The sequence below is a fragment of the Oncorhynchus masou genome, chromosome 20, assembly GCF_036934945.1.
Source record: "Oncorhynchus masou masou isolate Uvic2021 chromosome 20, UVic_Omas_1.1, whole genome shotgun sequence".
Taxonomy (NCBI): domain Eukaryota; kingdom Metazoa; phylum Chordata; class Actinopteri; order Salmoniformes; family Salmonidae; genus Oncorhynchus; species Oncorhynchus masou.
This window is the reverse complement of record NC_088231.1, coordinates 29,547,152-29,571,045: the sequence shown is the minus strand read 5'-3', so window position 1 is coordinate 29,571,045 and position 23,894 is coordinate 29,547,152. Positions and strand designations below refer to the sequence as shown.

Sequence of the window (23,894 nt, the reverse complement as noted above, 5' to 3'; positions counted from 1 at the left end):
CAGTAGTAGTCTCCTCTCTCTCTACCCTCAGTAGTAGTCTCCTCTCTCTCTACCCTCAGTAGTAGTCTCCTCTCTCTCTCTACCCTCAGTAGTAGTCTCCTCTCTCTCTCTACCCTCAGTAGTAGTCTCCTCTCTCTCTACCCTCAGTAGTAGTCTCCTCTCTCTACCCTCAGTAGTAGTCTCCTCTCTCTCTCTACCCTCAGTAGTAGTCTCCTCTCTCTCTCTCTACCCTCAGTAGTAGTCTCCTCTCTCTCTCTACCCTCAGTAGTAGTCTCCTCTCTCTCTCTACCCTCAGTAGTAGTCTCCTCTCTCTCTCTACCCTCAGTAGTAGTCTCCTCTCTCTCTACCCTCAGTAGTAGTCTCCTCTCTCTCTACCCTCAGTAGTAGTCTCCTCTCTCTCTACCCTCAGTAGTAGTCTCCTCTCTCTCCCTCTACCCTCAGTAGTAGTCTCCTCTCTCTCTCTCTCTACCCTCAGTAGTAGTCTCCTCTCTCTCTCTCTCTACCCTCAGTAGTAGTCTCCTCTCTCTCTCTACCCTCAGTAGTAGTCTCCTCTCTCTCTCTACCCTCAGTAGTAGTCTCCTCTCTCTCTACCCTCAGTAGTAGTCTCCTCTCTCTCTACCCTCAGTAGTAGTCTCCTCTCTCTCTCTCTACCCTCAGCAGTAGTCTCCTCTCTCTCTACCCTCAGTAGTAGTCTCCTCTCTCTCTACCCTCAGTAGTAGTCTCCTCTCTCTCTCTACCCTCAGTAGTAGTCTCCTCTCTCTCTCTCTACCCTCAGTAGTAGTCTCCTCCCTCTCTCTACCCTCAGTAGTAGTCTCCTCTCTCTCTCTACCCTCAGTATTAGTCTCCTCTCTCTCTCTACCCTCAGTAGTAGTCTCCTCTCTCTCTACCCTCAGTAGTAGTCTCCTCTCTCTCTACCCTCAGTAGTAGTCTCCTCTCTCTCTCTACCCTCAGTAGTAGTCTCCTCTCTCTCTCTACCCTCAGTAGTAGTCTCCTCTCTCTCTCTCTCTCTACCCTCAGTAGTAGTCTCCTCTCTCTCTCTACCCTCAGTAGTAGTCTCCTCTCTCTCTCTACCCTCAGTAGTAGTCTCCTCTCTCTCTCTACCCTCAGTAGTAGTCTCCTCTCTCTCTACCCTCAGTAGTAGTCTCCTCTCTCTCTACCCTCAGTAGTAGTCTCCTCTCTCTCTCTCTACCCTCAGTAGTAGTCTCCTCTCTCTCTACCCTCAGTAGTAGTCTCCTCTCTCTCCCTCTACCCTCAGTAGTAGTCTCCTCTCTCTCTCTCTCTACCCTCAGTAGTAGTCTCCTCTCTCTCTCTCTCTACCCTCAGTAGTAGTCTCCTCTCTCTCTCTCTACCCTCAGTAGTAGTCTCCTCTCTCTCTCTACCCTCAGTAGTAGTCTCCTCTCTCTCTCTCTACCCTCAGCAGTAGTCTCCTCTCTCTCTCTCAACCCTCAGTAGTAGTCTCCTCTCTCTCTCTACCCTCAGTAGTAGTCTCCTCTCTCTCTCTCTACCCTCAGCAGTAGTCTCCTCTCTCTCTACCCTCAGTAGTAGTCTCCTCTCTCTCTCTACCCTCAGTAGTAGTCTCCTCTCTCTCTCTACCCTCAGTAGTAGTCTCCTCTCTCTCTCTCTACCCTCAGTAGTAGTCTCCTCCCTCTCTACCCTCAGTAGTAGTCTCCTCTCTCTCTCTACCCTCAGTAGTAGTCTCCTCTCTCTCTCTACCCTCAGTAGTAGTCTCCTCTCTCTCTCTACCCTCAGTAGTAGTCTCCTCTCTCTCTACCCTCAGTAGTAGTCTCCTCTCTCTCTACCCTCAGTAGTAGTCTCCTCTCTCTCTCTCTACCCTCAGTAGTAGTCTCCTCTCTCTCTCTACCCTCAGTAGTAGTCTCCTCCCTCTCTCTACCCTCAGTAGTAGTCTCCTCTCTCTCTCTACCCTCAGTATTAGTCTCCTCTCTCTCTACCCTCAGTAGTAGTCTCCTCTCTCTCTACCCTCAGTAGTAGTCTCCTCTCTCTCTACCCTCAGTAGTAGTCTCCTCTCTCTCTCTACCCTCAGTAGTAGTCTCCTCTCTCTCTCTCTACCCTCAGTAGTAGTCTCCTCTCTCTCTACCCTCAGTAGTAGTCTCCTCCCTCTCTCTACCCTCAGTAGTAGTCTCCTCTCTCTCTCTACCCTCAGTATTAGTCTCCTCTCTCTCTCTCTACCCTCAGTAGTAGTCTCCTCTCTCTCTCTACCCTCAGTAGTAGTCTCCTCTCTCTCTCTACCCTCAGTAGTAGTCTCCTCTCTCTCTCTACCCTCAGTAGTAGTCTCCTCTCTCTCTACCCTCAGTAGTAGTCTCCTCTCTCTCTCTCTACCCTCAGTAGTAGTCTCCTCTCTCTCTCTCTACCCTCAGTAGTAGTCTCCTCTCTCTCTCTCTCTACCCTCAGTAGTAGTCTCCTCTCTCTCTCTCTACCCTCAGTAGTAGTCTCCTCTCTCTCTCTCTCTACCCTCAGTAGTAGTCTCCTCTCTCTCTCTCTACCCTCAGTAGTAGTCTCCTCTCTCTCTACCCTCAGTAGTAGTCTCCTCTCTCTCTCTACCCTCAGTAGTAGTCTCCTCTCTCTCTCTCTCTCTACCCTCAGTAGTAGTCTCCTCTCTCTCTCTCTCTCTCTACCCTCAGTAGTAGTCTCCTCTCTCTCTCTACCCTCAGTAGTAGTCTCCTCTCTCTCTCTCTCTACCCTCAGTAGTAGTCTCCTCTCTCTCTCTCTACCCTCAGTAGTAGTCTCCTCTCTCTCTCTACCCTCAGTAGTAGTCTCCTCTCTCTCTCTACCCTCAGTAGTAGTCTCCTCTCTCTCTCTACCCTCAGTAGTAGTCTCCTCTCTCTCTCTCTCTACCCTCAGTAGTAGTCTCCTCTCTCTCTCTCTCTCTCTACCCTCAGTAGTAGTCTCCTCTCTCTCTCTCTCTCTCTACCCTCAGTAGTAGTCTCCTCTCTCTCTACCCTCAGTAGTAGTCTCCTCTCTCTCTCTCTCTCTCTACCCTCAGTAGTAGTCTCCTCTCTCTCTACCCTCAGTAGTAGTCTCCTCTCTCGCTTTACCCTCAGTATTGACATCGACAGGCTGTAGTGTCGTAGTGCTGAGATCTGGTTGGTTGTTGGAGTCCTGCAGCTGTCCAATCAGCTTCTCCAGAGCACGCAGAGCGATACGATCCTTTACCTCCTACACAGACTTGAGTTAGTTTGGTGTCATCAGGAAATGTGTTGTGTTGTAACAGGGTCACCAGGTGTTGTAGCAGGGTCACCAGGTGTTGTGTTGTTGTCAGTACTGTACCTGTGTAACTTGTTGTAGCAGGGTCACCAGGTGTTGTGTTGTTGTCAGTACTGTACCTGTGTAACTTGTTGTAGCAGGGTCACCAGGTGTTGTTGTCAGTACTGTACCTGTGTAACTTGTTGTAGCAGGGTCACCAGGTCTCTCGTTGTGTTGCCGTCAGCACTGAGCTCCAGACTGTTCAGTACTTTGGCGTAGAGACGGACTTCGGGAGCTGACGGGTCCTTCAGCATCTCGCCACACACACGCACTGCCAGGTGGTCATGGGCACACACCTCCTACACACACACACACACACACACACACACACACACACACGTTTAGCCTCCAGAGAACACACTTCAGACAGAGGGATGTATTGTGATTCTACGTGTATTGTGATTCTACGTGTATTGTGATTCTACGTGTATTGTGATTCTCATGTATTGTGATTCGACGTGTATTGTGATTCTCATGTATTGTGATTCGACGTGTATTGTGATTCTACGTGTATTGTGATTCTACGTGTATTGTGATTCTCATGTATTGTGATTCGACGTGTATTGTGATTCTACGTGTATTGTGATTCTCATGATTCTACGTGTATTGTGATTCTACGTGTATTGTGATCCTACGTGTATTGTGATTCTACATGTATTGTGATTCTACGTGTATTGTGATTCTACGTATAATAAATAAAATAATTTTTTTTTTTTTTTACACAATCGAAAGTATCGATATAATGGACTAAAATAATATTGTGATATGCAACTATGGACCCCCCCCATCACTATTATATAGATATTATATTAAATATTACCTGTGTGTTAGAGGCCTGTATATCTATGGACCCCCCCATCACTATTATATAGAGGTTGTCAGGTTATATTAAATATTACCTGTGTGTTAGAGGTCTGTATATCTATGGACCCCCCCATCACTATTATATAGAGGTTGTCAGGTTATATTAAATATTACCTGTGTGTTAGAGGCCTGTATATCTATGGACCCCCCCCATCACTATTATATAGAGGTTGTCAGGTTATATTAAATGTTACCTGTGTGTTAGAGGCCTGTATATCTATGGACCCCCCAGCCATCACTATTATATAGAGGTTATATTAAATGTTACCTGTGTGTTAGAGGCCTGTATATCTATGGACCCCCCCCCCCCCCATCACTATTATATAGATGTTATCAGGTTATATTAAATGTTACCTGTGTGTTAGAGGCCTGTATATCTATGGACCCCCCCATCACTATTATATAGATGTTATCAGGTTATATTAAATGTTACCTGTGTGTTAGAGGCCTGTATATCTATGGACCCCTCCCAACACGATTATATAGAGGTTATATTAAATGTTACCTGTGTGTTAGAGGCCTGTATATCTATGGACCCCCCCATCACTGTTATATAGAGGTTATATTAAATGTTACCTGTGTGTTAGAGGCCTGTATATCTATGGACCCCCCCATCACTATTATATAGATGTTATCAGGTTATATTAAATGTTACCTGTGTGTTAGAGGCCTGTATATCTATGGACCCCCATCACTATTATATAGATGTTATATTAAATGTTACCTGTGTGTTAGAGGCCTGTATATCTATGGACCCCCCCCCCCATCACTATTATATAGATGTTATCAGGTTATATTAAATGTTACCTGTGTGTTAGAGGTCTGTATATCTATGGACCCCCCCCCATCACTATTATATAGATGTTATATTAAATGTTACCTGTGTGTTAGAGGCCTGTATATCTATGGACCCCCCATCACTATTATATAGAGGTTGTCAGGTTATATTAAATGTTACCTGTGTGTTAGAGGCCTGTATATCTATGGACCCCCCATCACTATTATATAGAGGTTGTCAGGTTATATTAAATGTTACCTGTGTGTTAGAGGCCTGTATATCTATGGACCCCCCATCACTATTATATAGATGTTATATTAAATGTTACCTGTGTGTTAGAGGCCTGTATATCTATGGACCCCCCATCACTATTATATAGATGTTATATTAAATGTTACCTGTGTGTTAGAGGCCTGTATATCTATGGACCCCCCCATCACTATTATATAGAGGTTATATTAAATGTTACCTGTGTGTCTCCGGGCTTTATGAGAGAGCTGGGCCGTGTCAGCTCCACCAGCAGCTCTGCTACGTTGGTGACGTCCACCTCGGCCAACGGAGACGAAGCCGGAGCATTCAGCAGGGTCTGGAGGGTGGGCAGAAAGCACTCCTCCACAACCTCCTGGTGGGCCCTGAACACACACAGTCAGTAAACACACTGCTGGTGGGCCCTGAACACACACACAGTCAGTAAACACACTGCCGGTGGGCCCTGAACACACACACAGTCAGTAAACACACTGCCGGTGGGCCCTGAACACACACACAGTCAGTAAACACACTGCTGGTGGGCCCTGAACACACACACAGTCAGTAAACACACTGCTGGTGGGCCCTGAACACACACACAGTCAGTAAACACACTGCTGGTGGGCCCTGAACACACACACAGTCAGTAAACACACTGCTGGTGGGCCCTGAACACACACACAGTCAGTAAACACACTGCTGGTGGGCCCTGAACACACACACAGTCAGTAAACACACTGCTGGTTGGCCCTGAACACACACACAGTCAGTAAACACACTGCCGGTGGGCCCTGAACACACACACAGTCAGTAAACACACTGCCGGTTGGCCCTGAACACACACACAGTCGGTAAACACACTGCCGGTGGGCCCTGAACACACACACAGTCAGTAAACACACTGCCGGTGGGCCCTGAACACACACACAGTCAGTAAACACACTGCTGGTGGGCCCTGAACTCACACACAGTCAGTAAACACACTCCTGGTGGGCCCTGAACACACACACAGTCAGTAAACAGAGTATCTAGGGTCAGAGTATATCCCCAGAGTATCTAGGGGTCAGAGTATCTAGGGTCAGAGTATATCCCCAGAGTATCTAGGGGTCAGAGTATCTAGGGGTCAGAGTATATCCCCAGTGTATCTAGGGGTCAGAGTATCTAGGGGTCAGAGTATATCCCCAGAGTATCTAGGGGTCAGAGTATCTAGGGGTCAGAGTATATCCCCAGAGTATCTAGGGGTCAGAGTATCTAGGGGTCAGAGTATCTAGGGGTCAGAGTATATCCCCAGAGTATCTAGGGGTCAGAGTATCTAGGGGTCAGAGTATATCCCCAGAGTATCTAGGGGTCAGAGTATCTAGGGGTCAGAGTATATCCCCAGTGTATCTAGGGGTCAGAGTATCTAGGGGTCAGAGTATATCCCCAGTGTATCTAGGGGTCAGAGTATCTAGGGGTCAGAGTATATCCCCAGAGTATCTAGGGGTCAGAGTATCTAGGGGTCAGAGTATATCCCCAGTGTATCAAGGGGTCAGAGTATCTAGGGGTCAGAGTATATCCCCAGTGTATCTAGGGGTCAGAGTATCTAGGGGTCAGAGTATCTAGAGGTCAGAGTATATCCCCAGTGTATCTAGGGGTCAGAGTATCTAGGGGTCAGAGTATATCCCCAGTGTATCTAGGGGTCAGAGTATCTAGGGGTCAGAGTATATCCCCAGTGTATCTAGGGGCCAGAGTATCTAGGGGTCAGAGTATATCCCCAGAGTATCTAGGGGTCAGAGTATATCCCCAGAGTATCTAGGGGTCAGAGTATATCCCCAGTGTATCTAGGGGTCAGAGTATCTAGGGGTCAGAGTATCTAGGGGTCAGAGTATATCCCCAGAGTATCTAGGGGTCAGAGTATCTAGGGGTCAGAGTATATCCCCAGAGTATCTAGGGGTCAGAGTATCTAGGGGTCAGAGTATCTAGGGGTCAGAGTATCTAGGGGTCAGAGTATCTAGGGGTCAGAGTATATCCCCAGAGTATCTAGGGGTCAGAGTATCTAGGGGTCAGAGTATCTAGGGGTCAGAGTATATCCCCAGAGTATCTAGGGGTCAGAGTATCTAGGGGTCAGAGTATCTAGGGGTCAGAGTATATCCCCAGTGTATCTAGGGGTCAGAGTATCTAGGGGTCAGAGTATATCCCCAGTGTATCTAGGGGTCAGAGTATCTAGGGGTCAGAGTATATCCCCAGAGTATCTAGGGGTCAGAGTATATCCCCAGAGTATCTAGGGGTCAGAGTATATCCCCAGTGTATCTAGGGGTCAGAGTATATCCCCAGAGTATCTAGGGGTCAGAGTATCTAGGGGTCAGAGTATCTAGGGGTCAGAGTATCTAGGGGTCAGAGTATATCCCCAGTGTATCTAGGGGTCAGAGTATCTAGGGGTCAGAGTATATCCCCAGTGTATCTAGGGGTCAGAGTATATCCCCAGTGTATCTAGGGGTCAGAGTATCTAGGGGTCAGAGTATATCCCCAGTGTATCTAGGGGTCAGAGTATCTAGGGGTCAGAGTATCTAGGGGTCAGAGTATATCCCCAGTGTATCTAGGGGTCAGAGTATCTAGGGGTCAGAGTATATCCCCAGAGTATCTAGGGGTCAGAGTATCTAGGGGTCAGAGTATATCCCCAGTGTATCTAGGGGTCAGAGTATCTAGGGGTCAGAGTATATCCCCAGAGTATCTAGGGGTCAGAGTATCTAGGGGTCAGAGTATATCCCCAGTGTATCTAGGGGTCAGAGTATCTAGGGGTCAGAGTATCTAGGGGTCAGAGTATATCCCCAGTGTATCAAGGGGTGTGTCGTACCTGCTCTCCCGGGCGTACAGCTGGAAGAACACTCCGAGGCAGTGGCGTAGTCTGGTGTCGTCCTCGGTGACGGGATTGTACCATAGCAACACCAATCGAGAGAGGAGCTTGGCACTGGAGATCCGGCCGGAATACATCAGTTTGGCCAGACCCTCCGCTGTCTCGGTACGCAGCTCGGACACCTGCACACACACCGAATCATAAACACACACACACCGAATCATAAACACACACACACACACACCGAATCATATACACACACACACACACACCGAATCATATACACACACACACACACCGAATCATAAACACACACACCGAATCATAAACACACACACACACAGAATCATAAACACACACACACACACACTGACTCATAAACACACACACACACTGAATCATATACACACACACACACACCGAATCATATACACACACACACACCGAATCATATACACACACACACACCGAATCATATACACACACACACACACACCGAATCATAAATACACACACACACACCGAATCATAAACACACACACACACACACCGAATCATAAACACACACACACACACCGAATCATAAACACACACACACACCGAATCATATACACACACACACACCGAATCATAAACACACACACACACAGAATCATAAACACACACACACACACTGACTCATAAACACACACACACACACTGAATCATATACACACACACACACCGAATCATATACACACACACACCGAATCATAAATACACACACACACACACACACCGAATCATAAACACACACACACACACACCGAATCATAAACACACACACACACCGAATCATAAACACACACACACACAGAATCATAAACACACACACACCGAATCATAAACACACACACACCGAATCATAAACACACACACACCGAATCATATACACACACAGAATCATAAACACACACACACCGAATCATATACACACACAGAATCATAAACACACACACACACCGAATCATATACACACACAGAATCATAAACACACACACACCGAATCATAAACACACACACACCGAATCATAAACACACACACACACACCGAATCATAAACACACACACACACAGAATCATAAACACACACACACACAGAATCATAAACACACACACAAAATCATAAACACACACACACCGAATCATAAACACACACACACCGAATCATAAACACACACACACACACAGAATCATAAACACACACACAGAATCATAAACACACACACAGAATCATAAACACACACACAGAATCATAAACACACCTCACTGTCCAGGAAGTCGGACAGCATCATCAGGATGGACTGAGTGGTGCTGCTCCCCTCCTCCGGCTCCTCCCCCTCCCCCTGGTCTTCCTGTTTGGCTGGCGAATGGGAGGTCTGGGGGGCGGCGCTGGGGCGTTCAGACAGCAGTGTGAAGCCGTAGAGCAGCAGCAGGTCGATGACTGCCCTGAGAGCGCTGATACGGATCTTAGCCTCATCTAGCTGGGCGATCTACAGAGAGACAGAGAGGGTCTATACCTCATCTAGCTGGGCTATCTACAGAGAGGGTCTATACCTCATCTAGCTGGGCTATCTACAGAGAGGGTCAATACCTCATCTAGCTGGGCTATCTACAGAGACCGAGATCGATACTGACCTCATCTAGCTGGGCTATCTACAGAGACAGAGAACGATACTGACCTCATCTAGCTGGCCTATCTCCAGAGACAGAGAATGATACTGACCTCATCTAGCTGGGCTATCTACAGAGGGCGATACTGACCTCATCTAGCTGGGCTATCTACAGAGACCGGGAACGATACTGACCTCATCTAGCTGGGCTATCTACAGAGACAGAGGGTGATACTGACCTCATCTAGCTGGGCTATCTACAGAGACCGATACTGACCTCATCTAGCTGGGCTATCTACAGACACCGATACTGACCTCATCTAGCTGGGCTATCTACAGAGACCGATACTGACCTCATCAAGCTGGGCTATCTACAGAGACAGAGAACGATACTGACCTCATCTAGCTGGGCTATCTACAGAGGGCGATACTGACCTCATCTAGCTGGGCTATCTACAGAGACAGAGAACGATACTGACCTCATCTAGCTGGGCTATCTACAGAGACAGAGAACGATACTGACCTCATCTAGCTGGGCTATCTACAGAGACAGAGAACGATACTGACCTCATCTAGCTGGGCTATCTACAGAGACAGAACGATACTAACCTCATCTAGCTGGGCTATCTACAGAGACAGAACGATACTGACCTCATCTAGCTGGGCTATCTACAGAGACCGATAATGACCTCGTCTAGCTGGGCAATCTACAGAGACAGAACGATACTGACCTCATCTAGCTGGGCTATCAACAGAGACAGAGAACGATACTGACCTCATCTAGCTGGGCTATCTACAGAGACAGAGACCGATACTGACCTCATCTAGCTGGGCTATCTACAGAGACCGATACTGACCTCATCTAGCTGGGCTATCTACAGAGACCGAGAACGATACTGACCTCATCTAGCTGGGCTATCTACAGAGAACGATACTGACCTCATCTAGCTGGGCTATCTACAGAGACAGAGAACGATACTGACCTCATCAAGCTGGGCTATCTACAGAGACCGAGAACGATACTGACCTCATCAAGCTGGGCTATCTACAGAGACAGAGAACGATACTGACCTCATCAAGCTGGGCTATCTACAGAGACAGAGAACGATACTGACCTCATCTAGCTGGGCTATCTACAGAGACAGAGACCGATACTGACCTCATCTAGCTGGGCTATCTACAGAGACAGAGACCGATACTGACCTCATCTAGCTGGGCTATCTACAGAGGGCGATACTGACCTCATCTAGCTGGGCTATCTACAGAGGGCGATACTGACCTCATCTAGCTGGGCTATCTACAGAGACCGAGAACGATACTGACCTCATCTAGCTGGGCTATCTACAGAGACCGATACTGACCTCATCTAGCTGGGCTATCTACAGAGACAGAGAACGATACTGACCTCATCTAGCTGGGCTATCTACAGAGGGCGATACTGACCTCATCTAGCTGGGCTATCTACAGAGACCGAGAACGATACTGACCTCATCGAGCTGGGCGATCTACAGAGAGACAGAGAGGGTCTATACCTCATCTAGCTGGGCTATCTACAGAGACAGAGGGTGATTCTTATGGTACCTGCAGCAGCAGCACCAGATGTGTGTTGACCAGGTCTTTGCTGTGCAGAGCACACGTCCCCAAACACACGACTGCCATGTTCCTCACCGCTGGCTGGGCGTTGGATATACTGGGCAGGATCTGGGAGGGAGGGAGATGAGACAGTATAGTACCAGAGAGGAGAGGATAGCTGACATGATGGATCCTATACATTAGATTAGACAGTATAGTACCAGAGAGGATAGCTGACATGATGGATCCTATACGTTAGATTAGACAGTATAGTACCAGAGAGGATAGCTGACATGGTGGATCCTATACGTTAGATTAGACAGTATAGTACCAGAGAGGATAGCTGACATGATGGATCCTATACGTTAGATTAGACAGTATAGTACCAGAGAGGAGAGGATAGCTGACATGATGGATCCTATACGTTAGATTAGACAGTATAGTACCAGAGAGGAGAGGATAGCTGACATGATGGATCCTATACGTTAGATGAGACAGTATAGTACCAGAGAGGATAGCTGACATGATGGATCCTATACGTTAGATTAGACAGTATAGTACCAGAGAGGAGAGGATAGCTGACATGATGGATCCTATACGTTAGATGAGACAGTATAGTACCAGAGAGGATAGCTGACATGATGGATCCTATACGTTAGATTAGACAGTATAGTACCAGAGAGGAGAGGATAGCTGACATGGTGGATCCTATACGTTAGATTAGACAGTATAGTACCAGAGAGGATAGCTGACATGGTGGATCCTATACATTAGATTAGACAGTATAGTACCAGAGGGGATAGCTGACATGATGGATCCTATACGTTAGATTAGACAGTATAGTACCAGAGGGGATAGCTGACATGATGGATCCTATACGTTAGATTAGACAGTATAGTACCAGAGAGGATAGCTGACATGGTGGATCCTATACATTAGATTAGACAGTATAGTACCAGAGAGGATAGCTGACATGATGGATCCTATACGTTAGATTAGACAGTATAGTACCAGAGAGGAGAGGAGAGCTGACATGATGGATCCTATACGTTAGATTAGACAGTATAGTACCAGAGAGGAGAGGATAGCTGACATGATGGATCCTATACGTTAGATTAGACAGTATAGTACCAGAGAGGATAGCTGACATGATGGATCCTATACGTTAGATTAGACAGTATAGTACCAGAGAGGAGAGCTGACATGATGGATCCTATACGTTAGATTAGACAGTATAGTACCAGAGAGGATAGCTGACATGATGGATCCTATACGTTAGATTAGACAGTATAGTACCAGAGAGGATAGCTGACATGATGGATCCTATACGTTAGATTAGACAGTATAGTACCAGAGAGGAGAGGAGAGCTGACATGATGGATCCTATACGTTAGATTAGACAGTATAGTACCAGAGAGGAGAGGATAGCTGACATGATGGATCCTATACGTTAGATTAGACAGTATAGTACCAGAGAGGAGAGGAGAGCTGACATGGTGGATCCTATACGTTAGATTAGACAGTATAGTACCAGAGAGGAGAGGAGAGCTGACATGGTGGATCCTATACGTTAGATTAGACAGTATAGTACCAGAGAGGAGAGGAGAGCTGACATGGTGGATCCTATACGTTAGATTAGACAGTATAGTACCAGAGAGGAGAGGAGAGCTGACATGATGGATCCTATACGTTAGATTAGACAGTATAGTACCAGAGAGGGGAGGAGAGCTGACATGGTGGATCCTATACGTTAGATTAGACAGTATAGTACCAGAGGGGATAGCTGACATGATGGATCCTATACGTTAGATTAGACAGTATAGTACCAGAGAGGAGAGGATAGCTGACATGGTGGATCCTATACGTTAGATTAGACAGTATAGTACCAGAGGGGATAGCTGACATGATGGATCCTATACGTTAGATTAGACAGTATAGTACCAGAGAGGAGAGGAGAGCTGACATGATGGATCCTATACGTTAGATTAGACAGTATAGTACCAGAGAGGAGAGGATAGCTGACATGGTGGATCCTATACGTTAGATTAGACAGTATAGTACCAGAGAGGAGAGGATAGCTGACATGATGGATCCTATACGTTAGATTAGACAGTATAGTACCAGAGAGGATAGCTGACATGATGGATCCTATACGTTAGATTAGACAGTATAGTACCAGAGAGGAGAGGATAGCAGACATGATGGATCCTATACGTTAGATTAGACAGTATAGTACCAGAGAGGATAGCTGACATGATGGATCCTATACGTTAGATTAGACAGTATAGTACCAGAGAGGAGAGGAGAGCTGACATGATGGATCCTATACGTTAGATTAGACAGTATAGTACCAGAGAGGATAGCTGACATGATGGATCCTATACGTTAGATTAGACAGTATAGTACCAGAGAGGATAGCTGACATGGTGGATCCTATACGTTAGATTAGACAGTATAGTACCAGAGAGGAGAGGATAGCTGACATGATGGATCCTATACGTTAGATTAGACAGTATAGTACCAGAGAGGAGAGGATAGCTGACATGGTGGATCCTATACGTTAGATTAGACAGTATAGTACCAGAGAGGAGAGGAGAGCTGACATGATGGATCCTATACGTTAGATTAGACAGTATAGTACCAGAGAGGAGAGCTGACATGATGGATCCTATACGTTAGATTAGACAGTATAGTACCAGAGAGGAGAGGAGAGCTGACATGATGGATCCTATACGTTAGATTAGACAGTATAGTACCAGAGAGGAGAGGATAGCTGACATGATGGATCCTATACGTTAGATTAGACAGTATAGTACCAGAGAGGAGAGGAGAGCTGACATGGTGGATCCTATACGTTAGATTAGACAGTATAGTACCAGAGAGGAGAGGAGAGCTGACATGGTGGATCCTATACGTTAGATTAGACAGTATAGTACCAGAGAGGAGAGGAGAGCTGACATGGTGGATCCTATACGTTAGATTAGACAGTATAGTACCAGAGAGGAGAGGAGAGCTGACATGATGGATCCTATACGTTAGATTAGACAGTATAGTACCAGAGAGGGGAGGAGAGCTGACATGGTGGATCCTATACGTTAGATTAGACAGTATAGTACCAGAGGGGATAGCTGACATGATGGATCCTATACGTTAGATTAGACAGTATAGTACCAGAGAGGAGAGGATAGCTGACATGGTGGATCCTATACGTTAGATTAGACAGTATAGTACCAGAGGGGATAGCTGACATGATGGATCCTATACGTTAGATTAGACAGTATAGTACCAGAGAGGAGAGGAGAGCTGACATGATGGATCCTATACGTTAGATTAGACAGTATAGTACCAGAGAGGAGAGGATAGCTGACATGGTGGATCCTATACGTTAGATTAGACAGTATAGTACCAGAGAGGAGAGGATAGCTGACATGATGGATCCTATACGTTAGATTAGACAGTATAGTACCAGAGAGGATAGCTGACATGATGGATCCTATACGTTAGATTAGACAGTATAGTACCAGAGAGGAGAGGATAGCAGACATGATGGATCCTATACGTTAGATTAGACAGTATAGTACCAGAGAGGATAGCTGACATGATGGATCCTATACGTTAGATTAGACAGTATAGTACCAGAGAGGAGAGGAGAGCTGACATGATGGATCCTATACGTTAGATTAGACAGTATAGTACCAGAGAGGATAGCTGACATGATGGATCCTATACGTTAGATTAGACAGTATAGTACCAGAGAGGATAGCTGACATGGTGGATCCTATACGTTAGATTAGACAGTATAGTACCAGAGAGGAGAGGATAGCTGACATGATGGATCCTATACGTTAGATTAGACAGTATAGTACCAGAGAGGAGAGGATAGCTGACATGGTGGATCCTATACGTTAGATTAGACAGTATAGTACCAGAGAGGAGAGGAGAGCTGACATGATGGATCCTATACGTTAGATTAGACAGTATAGTACCAGAGAGGAGAGCTGACATGGTGGATCCTATACGTTAGATTAGACAGTATAGTACCAGAGAGGATAGCTGACATGATGGATCCTATACGTTAGATTAGACAGTATAGTACCAGAGAGGAGAGGATAGCTGACATGATGGATCCTATACGTTAGATTAGACAGTATAGTACCAGAGAGGATATACATGATGGATCCTATACGTTAGATTAGACAGTATAGTACCAGAGAGGATAGCTGACATGATGGATCCTATACGTTAGATTAGACAGTATAGTACCAGAGAGGATAGCTGACATGATGGATCCTATACGTTAGATTAGACAGTATAGTACCAGAGAGGATAGCTGACATGATGGATCCTATACGTTAGATTAGACAGTATAGTACCAGAGAGGATAGCTGACATGATGGATCCTATACGTTAGATTAGACAGTATAGTACCAGAGAGGATAGCTGACATGATGGATCCTATACGTTAGATTAGACAGTATAGTACCAGAGAGGAGAGGAGAGCTGACATGGTGGATCCTATACGTTAGATTAGACAGTATAGTACCAGAGAGCAGAGGATAGCTGACATGATGGATCCTATACGTTAGATTAGACAGTATAGTACCAGAGAGGAGAGGAGAGCTGACATGGTGGATCCTATACGTTAGATTAGACAGTATAGTACCAGAGAGGAGAGCTGACATGGTGGATCCTATACGTTAGATTAGACAGTATAGTACCAGAGAGGAGAGGATAGCTGACATGATGGATCCTATACATTAGATTAGACAGTATAGTACCAGAGAGGAGAGGATAGCTGACATGATGGATCCTATACATTAGATTAGACAGTATAGTACCAGAGAGGATAGCTGACATGGTGGATCCTATACGTTAGATTAGACAGTATAGTACCAGAGAGGAGAGGATAGCTGACATGATGGATCCTATACGTTAGATTAGACAGTATAGTACCAGAGAGGATAGCTGACATGGTGGATCCTATACGTTAGATTAGACAGTATAGTACCAGAGAGGAGAGGATAGCTGACATGATGGATCCTATACATTAGATTAGACAGTATAGTACCAGAGAGGATAGCTGACATGATGGATCCTATACGTTAGATTAGACAGTATAGTACCAGAGAGGAGAGGAGAGCTGACATGATGGATCCTATACGTTAGATTAGACAGTATAGTACCAGAGAGGATAGCTGACATGATGGATCCTATACGTTAGATTAGACAGTATAGTACCAGAGAGGAGAGGAGAGCTGACATGGTGGATCCTATACGTTAGATTAGACAGTATAGTACCAGAGAGGAGAGGATAGCTGACATGGTGGATCCTATACGTTAGATTAGACAGTATAGTACCAGAGAGGAGAGGAGAGCTGACATGATGGATCCTATACGTTAGATTAGACAGTATAGTACCAGAGAGGATAGCTGACATGGTGGATCCTATACGTTAGATTAGACAGTATAGTACCAGAGAGGATAGCTGACATGATGGATCCTATACGTTAGATTAGACAGTATAGTACCAGAGAGGAGAGCTGACATGATGGATCCTATACGTTAGATTAGACAGTATAGTACCAGAGAGGATAGCTGACATGATGGATCCTATACGTTAGATTAGACAGTATAGTACCAGAGAGGATAGCTGACATGATGGATCCTATACGTTAGATTAGACAGTATAGTACCAGAGAGGATAGCTGACATGATGGATCCTATACGTTAGATTAGACAGTATAGTACCAGAGAGGATAGCTGACATGATGGATCCTATACGTTAGATTAGACAGTATAGTACCAGAGAGGATAGCTGACATGATGGATCCTATACGTTAGATTAGACAGTATAGTACCAGAGAGGATAGCTGACATGATGGATCCTATACGTTAGATTAGACAGTATAGTACCAGAGAGGAGAGGAGAGCTGACATGGTGGATCCTATACGTTAGATTAGACAGTATAGTACCAGAGAGCAGAGGATAGCTGACATGATGGATCCTATACGTTAGATTAGACAGTATAGTACCAGAGAGGAGAGGAGAGCTGACATGGTGGATCCTATACGTTAGATTAGACAGTATAGTACCAGAGAGGAGAGCTGACATGGTGGATCCTATACGTTAGATTAGACAGTATAGTACCAGAGAGGAGAGGATAGCTGACATGATGGATCCTATACATTAGATTAGACAGTATAGTACCAGAGAGGAGAGGATAGCTGACATGATGGATCCTATACATTAGATTAGACAGTATAGTACCAGAGAGGATAGCTGACATGGTGGATCCTATACGTTAGATTAGACAGTATAGTACCAGAGAGGAGAGGATAGCTGACATGATGGATCCTATACGTTAGATTAGACAGTATAGTACCAGAGAGGATAGCTGACATGGTGGATCCTATACGTTAGATTAGACAGTATAGTACCAGAGAGGAGAGGATAGCTGACATGATGGATCCTATACATTAGATTAGACAGTATAGTACCAGAGAGGATAGCTGACATGATGGATCCTATACGTTAGATTAGACAGTATAGTACCAGAGAGGAGAGGAGAGCTGACATGATGGATCCTATACGTTAGATTAGACAGTATAGTACCAGAGAGGATAGCTGACATGATGGATCCTATACGTTAGATTAGACAGTATAGTACCAGAGAGGAGAGGAGAGCTGACATGGTGGATCCTATACGTTAGATTAGACAGTATAGTACCAGAGAGGAGAGGATAGCTGACATGGTGGATCCTATACGTTAGATTAGACAGTATAGTACCAGAGAGGAGAGGAGAGCTGACATGATGGATCCTATACGTTAGATTAGACAGTATAGTACCAGAGAGGATAGCTGACATGGTGGATCCTATACGTTAGATTAGACAGTATAGTACCAGAGAGGAGAGGATAGCTGACATGATGGATCCTATACGTTAGATTAGACAGTATAGTACCAGAGAGGAGAGGATAGCTGACATGGTGGATCCTATACGTTAGATTAGACAGTATAGTACCAGAGAGGAGAGGATAGCTGACATGATGGATCCTATACGTTAGATTAGACAGTATAGTACCAGAGAGGATAGCTGACATGGTGGATCCTATACGTTAGATTAGACAGTATAGTACCAGAGAGGATAGCTGACATGATGGATCCTATACGTTAGATTAGACAGTATAGTACCAGAGAGGAGAGGAGAGCTGACATGGTGGATCCTATACGTTAGATTAGACAGTATAGTACCAGAGAGGAGAGGAGAGCTGACATGGTGGATCCTATACGTTAGATTAGACAGTATAGTACCAGAGAGGAGAGGATAGCTGACATGATGGATCCTATACGTTAGATTGGACAGTATAGTACCAGAGAGGAGAGGATAGCTGACATGGTGGATCCTATACGTTAGATTAGACAGTATAGTACCAGAGAGGAGAGGATAGCTGACATGGTGGATCCTATACGTTAGATTAGACAGTATAGTACCAGAGAGGAGAGGAGAGCTGACATGGTGGATCCTATACGTTAGATTAGACAGTATAGTACCAGAGAGGATAGCTGACATGATGGATCCTATACGTTAGATTAGACAGTATAGTACCAGAGAGGATAGCTGACATGATGGATCCTATACGTTAGATTAGACAGTATAGTACCAGAGAGGAGAGGAGAGCTGACATGGTGGATCCTATACGTTAGATTAGACAGTATAGTACCAGAGAGGATAGCTGACATGATGGATCCTATACGTTAGATTAGACAGTATAGTACCAGAGAGGATAGCTGACATGATGGATCCTATACGTTAGATTAGACAGTATAGTACCAGAGAGGATAGCTGACATGATGGATCCTATACGTTAGATTAGACAGTATAGTACCAGAGAGGATAGCTGACATGATGGATCCTATACGTTAGATTAGACAGTATAGTACCAGAGAGGATAGCTAACATGATGGATCCTATACGTTAGATTAGACAGTATAGTACCAGAGAGGATAGCTGACATGATGGATCCTATACGTTAGATTAGACAGTATAGTACCAGAGAGGAGAGGAGAGCTGACATGGTGGATCCTATACGTTAGATTAGACAGTATAGTACCAGAGAGCAGAGGATAGCTGACATGATGGATCCTATACGTTAGATTAGACAGTATACTACCAGAGAGGAGAGGAGAGCTGACATGGTGGATCCTATACGTTAGATTAGACAGTATAGTACCAGAGAGGAGAGCTGACATGGTGGATCCTATACGTTAGATTAGACAGTATAGTACCAGAGAGGAGAGGATAGCTGACATGATGGATCCTATACATTAGATTAGACAGTATAGTACCAGAGAGGAGAGGATAGCTGACATGATGGATCCTATACATTAGATTAGACAGTATAGTACCAGAGAGGATAGCTGACATGGTGGATCCTATACGTTAGATTAGACAGTATAGTACCAGAGAGGAGAGGATAGCTGACATGATGGATCCTATACGTTAGATTAGACAGTATAGTACCAGAGAGGATAGCTGACATGGTGGATCCTATACGTTAGATTAGACAGTATAGTACCAGAGAGGAGAGGATAGCTGACATGATGGATCCTATACATTAGATTAGACAGTATAGTACCAGAGAGGATAGCTGACATGATGGATCCTATACGTTAGATTAGACAGTATAGTACCAGAGAGGAGAGGAGAGCTGACATGATGGATCCTATACGTTAGATTAGACAGTATAGTACCAGAGAGGATAGCTGACATGATGGATCCTATACGTTAGATTAGACAGTATAGTACCAGAGAGGAGAGGAGAGCTGACATGGTGGATCCTATACGTTAGATTAGACAGTATAGTACCAGAGAGGAGAGGATAGCTGACATGGTGGATCCTATACGTTAGATTAGACAGTATAGTACCAGAGAGGAGAGGAGAGCTGACATGATGGATCCTATACGTTAGATTAGACAGTATAGTACCAGAGAGGATAGCTGACATGGTGGATCCTATACGTTAGATTAGACAGTATAGTACCAGAGAGGAGAGGATAGCTGACATGATGGATCCTATACGTTAGATTAGACAGTATAGTACCAGAGAGGAGAGGATAGCTGACATGGTGGATCCTATACGTTAGATTAGACAGTATAGTACCAGAGAGGAGAGGATAGCTGACATGATGGATCCTATACGTTAGATTAGACAGTATAGTACCAGAGAGGATAGCTGACATGGTGGATCCTATACGTTAGATTAGACAGTATAGTACCAGAGAGGATAGCTGACATGATGGATCCTATACGTTAGATTAGACAGTATAGTACCAGAGAGGAGAGGAGAGCTGACATGGTGGATCCTATACGTTAGATTAGACAGTATAGTACCAGAGAGGAGAGGAGAGCTGACATGGTGGATCCTATACGTTAGATTAGACAGTATAGTACCAGAGAGGAGAGGATAGCTGACATGATGGATCCTATACGTTAGATTGGACAGTATAGTACCAGAGAGGAGAGGATAGCTGACATGGTGGATCCTATACGTTAGATTAGACAGTATAGTACCAGAGAGGAGAGGATAGCTGACATGGTGGATCCTATACGTTAGATTAGACAGTATAGTACCAGAGAGGAGAGGAGAGCTGACATGGTGGATCCTATACGTTAGATTAGACAGTATAGTACCAGAGAGGATAGCTGACATGATGGATCCTATACGTTAGATTAGACAGTATAGTACCAGAGAGGAGAGGATAGCTGACATGATGGATCCTATACGTTAGATTAGACAGTATAGTACCAGAGAGGATAGCTGACATGATGGATCCTATACGTTAGATTAGACAGTATAGTACCAGAGAGGACAGGAGAGCTGACATGGTGGATCCTATACGTTAGATTAGACAGTATAGTACCAGAGAGGATAGCTGACATGGTGGATCCTATACGTTAGATTAGACAGTATAGTACCAGAGAGGATAGCTGACATGATGGATCCTATACGTTAGATTAGACAGTATAGTACCAGAGAGGATAGCTGACATGGTGGATCCTATACGTTAGATTAGACAGTATAGTACCAGAGAGGAGAGGATAGCTGACATGGTGGATCCTATACGTTAGATTAGACAGTATAGTACCAGAGAGGACAGGAGAGCTGACATGGTGGATCCTATACGTTAGATTAGACAGTATAGTACCAGAGAGGAGAGCTGACATGATGGATCCTATACGTTAGATTAGACAGTATAGTACCAGAGAGGAGAGGATAGCTGACATGGTGGATCCTATACGTTAGATTAGACAGTATCGTACCAGAGAGGATAGCTGACATGATGGATCCTATACGTTAGATTAGACAGTATAGTACCAGAGAGGATAGCTGACATGGTGGATCCTATACGTTAGATTAGACAGTATCGTACCAGAGAGGATAGCTGACATGATGGATCCTATACGTTAGATTAGACAGTATAGTACCAGAGAGGAGAGGATAGCTGACATGATGGATCCTATACGTTAGATTAGACAGTATAGTACCAGAGAGGATAGCTGACATGGTGGATCCTATACGTTAGATTAGACAGTATAGTACCAGAGAGGATAGGAGAGCTGACATGATGGATCCTATACGTTAGATTAGACAGTATAGTACCAGAGTGGAGAGGATAGCTGACATGATGGATCCTATACGTTAGATTAGACAGTATAGTACCAGAGAGGATAGCTGACATGATGGATCCTATACGTTAGATTAGACAGTATAGTACCAGAGAGGAGAGCTGACATGGTGGATCCTATACGTTAGATTAGACAGTATAGTACCAGAGAGGAGAGGATAGCTGACATGATGGATCCTATACGTTAGATTAGACAGTATAGTACCAGAGAGGAGAGGATAGCTGACATGGTGGATCCTATACGTTAGATTAGACAGTATAGTACCAGAGAGGATAGCTGACATGATGGATCCTATACGTTAGATTAGACAGTATAGTACCAGAGAGGATAGCTGACATGATGGATCCTATACGTTAGATTAGACAGTATAGTACCAGAGAGGACAGGAGAGCTGACATGGTGGATCCTATACGTTAGATTAGACAGTATAGTACCAGAGAGGAGAGGATAGCTGACATGGTGGATCCTATACGTTAGATTAGACAGTATAGTACCAGAGAGGAGAGGATAGCTGACATGATGGATCCTATACGTTAGATTAGACAGTATAGTACCAGAGAGGATAGCTGACATGATGGATCCTATACGTTAGATTAGACAGTATAGTACCAGAGAGGAGAGGATAGCTGACATGATGGATCCTATACGTTAGATTAGACAGTATAGTACCAGAGAGGAGAGGATAGCTGACATGGTGGATCCTATACGTTAGATTAGACAGTATAGTACCAAAGAGGAGAGGATAGCTGACATGATGGATCCTATACGTTAGATTAGACAGTATAGTACCAGAGAGGATAGCTGACATGATGGATCCTATACGTTAGATTAGACAGTATAGTACCAGAGAGGAGAGGAGAGCTGACATGATGGATCCTATACGTTAGATTAGACAGTATAGTACCAGAGAGGATAGCTGACATGGTGGATCCTATACGTTAGATTAGACAGTATAGTACCAGAGAGGAGAGGATAGCTGACATGATGGATCCTATACGTTAGATTAGACAGTATAGTACCAGAGAGGAGAGGAGAGCTGACATGATGGATCCTATACGTTAGATTAGACAGTATAGTACCAGAGAGGATAGCTGACATGGTGGATCCTATACGTTAGATTAGACAGTATAGTACCAGAGAGGATAGCTGACATGATGGATCCTATACGTTAGATTAGACAGTATAGTACCAGAGAGGAGAGGATAGCTGACATGGTGGATCCTATACGTTAGATTAGACAGTATAGTACCAGAGAGGATAGCTGACATGATGGATCCTATATGTTAGATTAGACAGTATAGTACCAGAGAGGATAGCTGACATGGTGGATCCTATACGTTAGATTAGACAGTATAGTACCAGAGAGGATAGCTGACATGATGGATCCTATACGTTAGATTAGACAGTATAGTACCAGAGAGGAGAGGATAGCTGACATGGTGGATCCTATACGTTAGATTAGACAGTATAGTACCAGAGAGGATAGCTGACATGGTGGATCCTATACGTTAGATTAGACAGTATAGTACCAGAGAGGAGAGGATAGCTGACATGATGGATCCTATACGTTAGATTAGACAGTATAGTACCAGAGAGGAGAGGAGCGCTGACATGGTGGATCCTATACGTTAGATTAGACAGTATAGTACCAGAGAGGAGAGGATAGCTGACATGGTGGATCCTATACGTTAGATTAGACAGTATAATACCAGAGAGGAGAGGAGAGCTGACATGGTGGATCCTATACGTTAGATTAGACAGTATAGTACCAGAGAGGAGAGCTGACATGATGGATCCTATACGTTAGATTAGACAGTATAGTACCAGAGAGGAGAGGATAGCTGACATGATGGATCCTATACGTTAGATTAGACAGTATAGTACCAGAGAGGAGAGCTGACATGATGGATCCTATACGTTAGATTAGACAGTATAGTACCAGAGAGGATAGCTGACATGATGGATCCTATACGTTAGATTAGACAGTATAGTACCA

At 44.7% G+C, this 23,894-nt stretch overlaps 1 protein-coding gene across 5 annotated transcripts in view; it reads right to left on the bottom strand.

Moving 5' to 3' along the window:
* Positions 1–23,894, bottom strand: part of LOC135507233 (condensin complex subunit 3-like) — a 53,981-nt gene that overhangs the window by 3,237 nt on the left and 26,850 nt on the right. For 3 of the 5 annotated variants that reach the window (XM_064926829.1, XM_064926826.1, XM_064926828.1), the window contains 6 exons: positions 11,219–11,338; positions 9,290–9,517; positions 7,986–8,167; positions 5,373–5,535; positions 3,393–3,560; positions 3,054–3,174 (listed from right to left, as the gene is read on the bottom strand). In XM_064926829.1, coding sequence (XP_064782901.1) covers positions 3,054–3,174; positions 3,393–3,560; positions 5,373–5,535; positions 7,986–8,167; positions 9,290–9,517; positions 11,219–11,338 — 982 coding nt within the window. Of the gene's footprint in view, positions 1–3,023; positions 3,175–3,392; positions 3,561–5,372; positions 5,536–7,985; positions 8,168–9,289; positions 9,518–11,218; positions 11,339–23,894 lie in introns of all 5 variants that reach the window. The other 2 variants (XM_064926825.1, XM_064926827.1) reach the window with 1 other exon arrangement.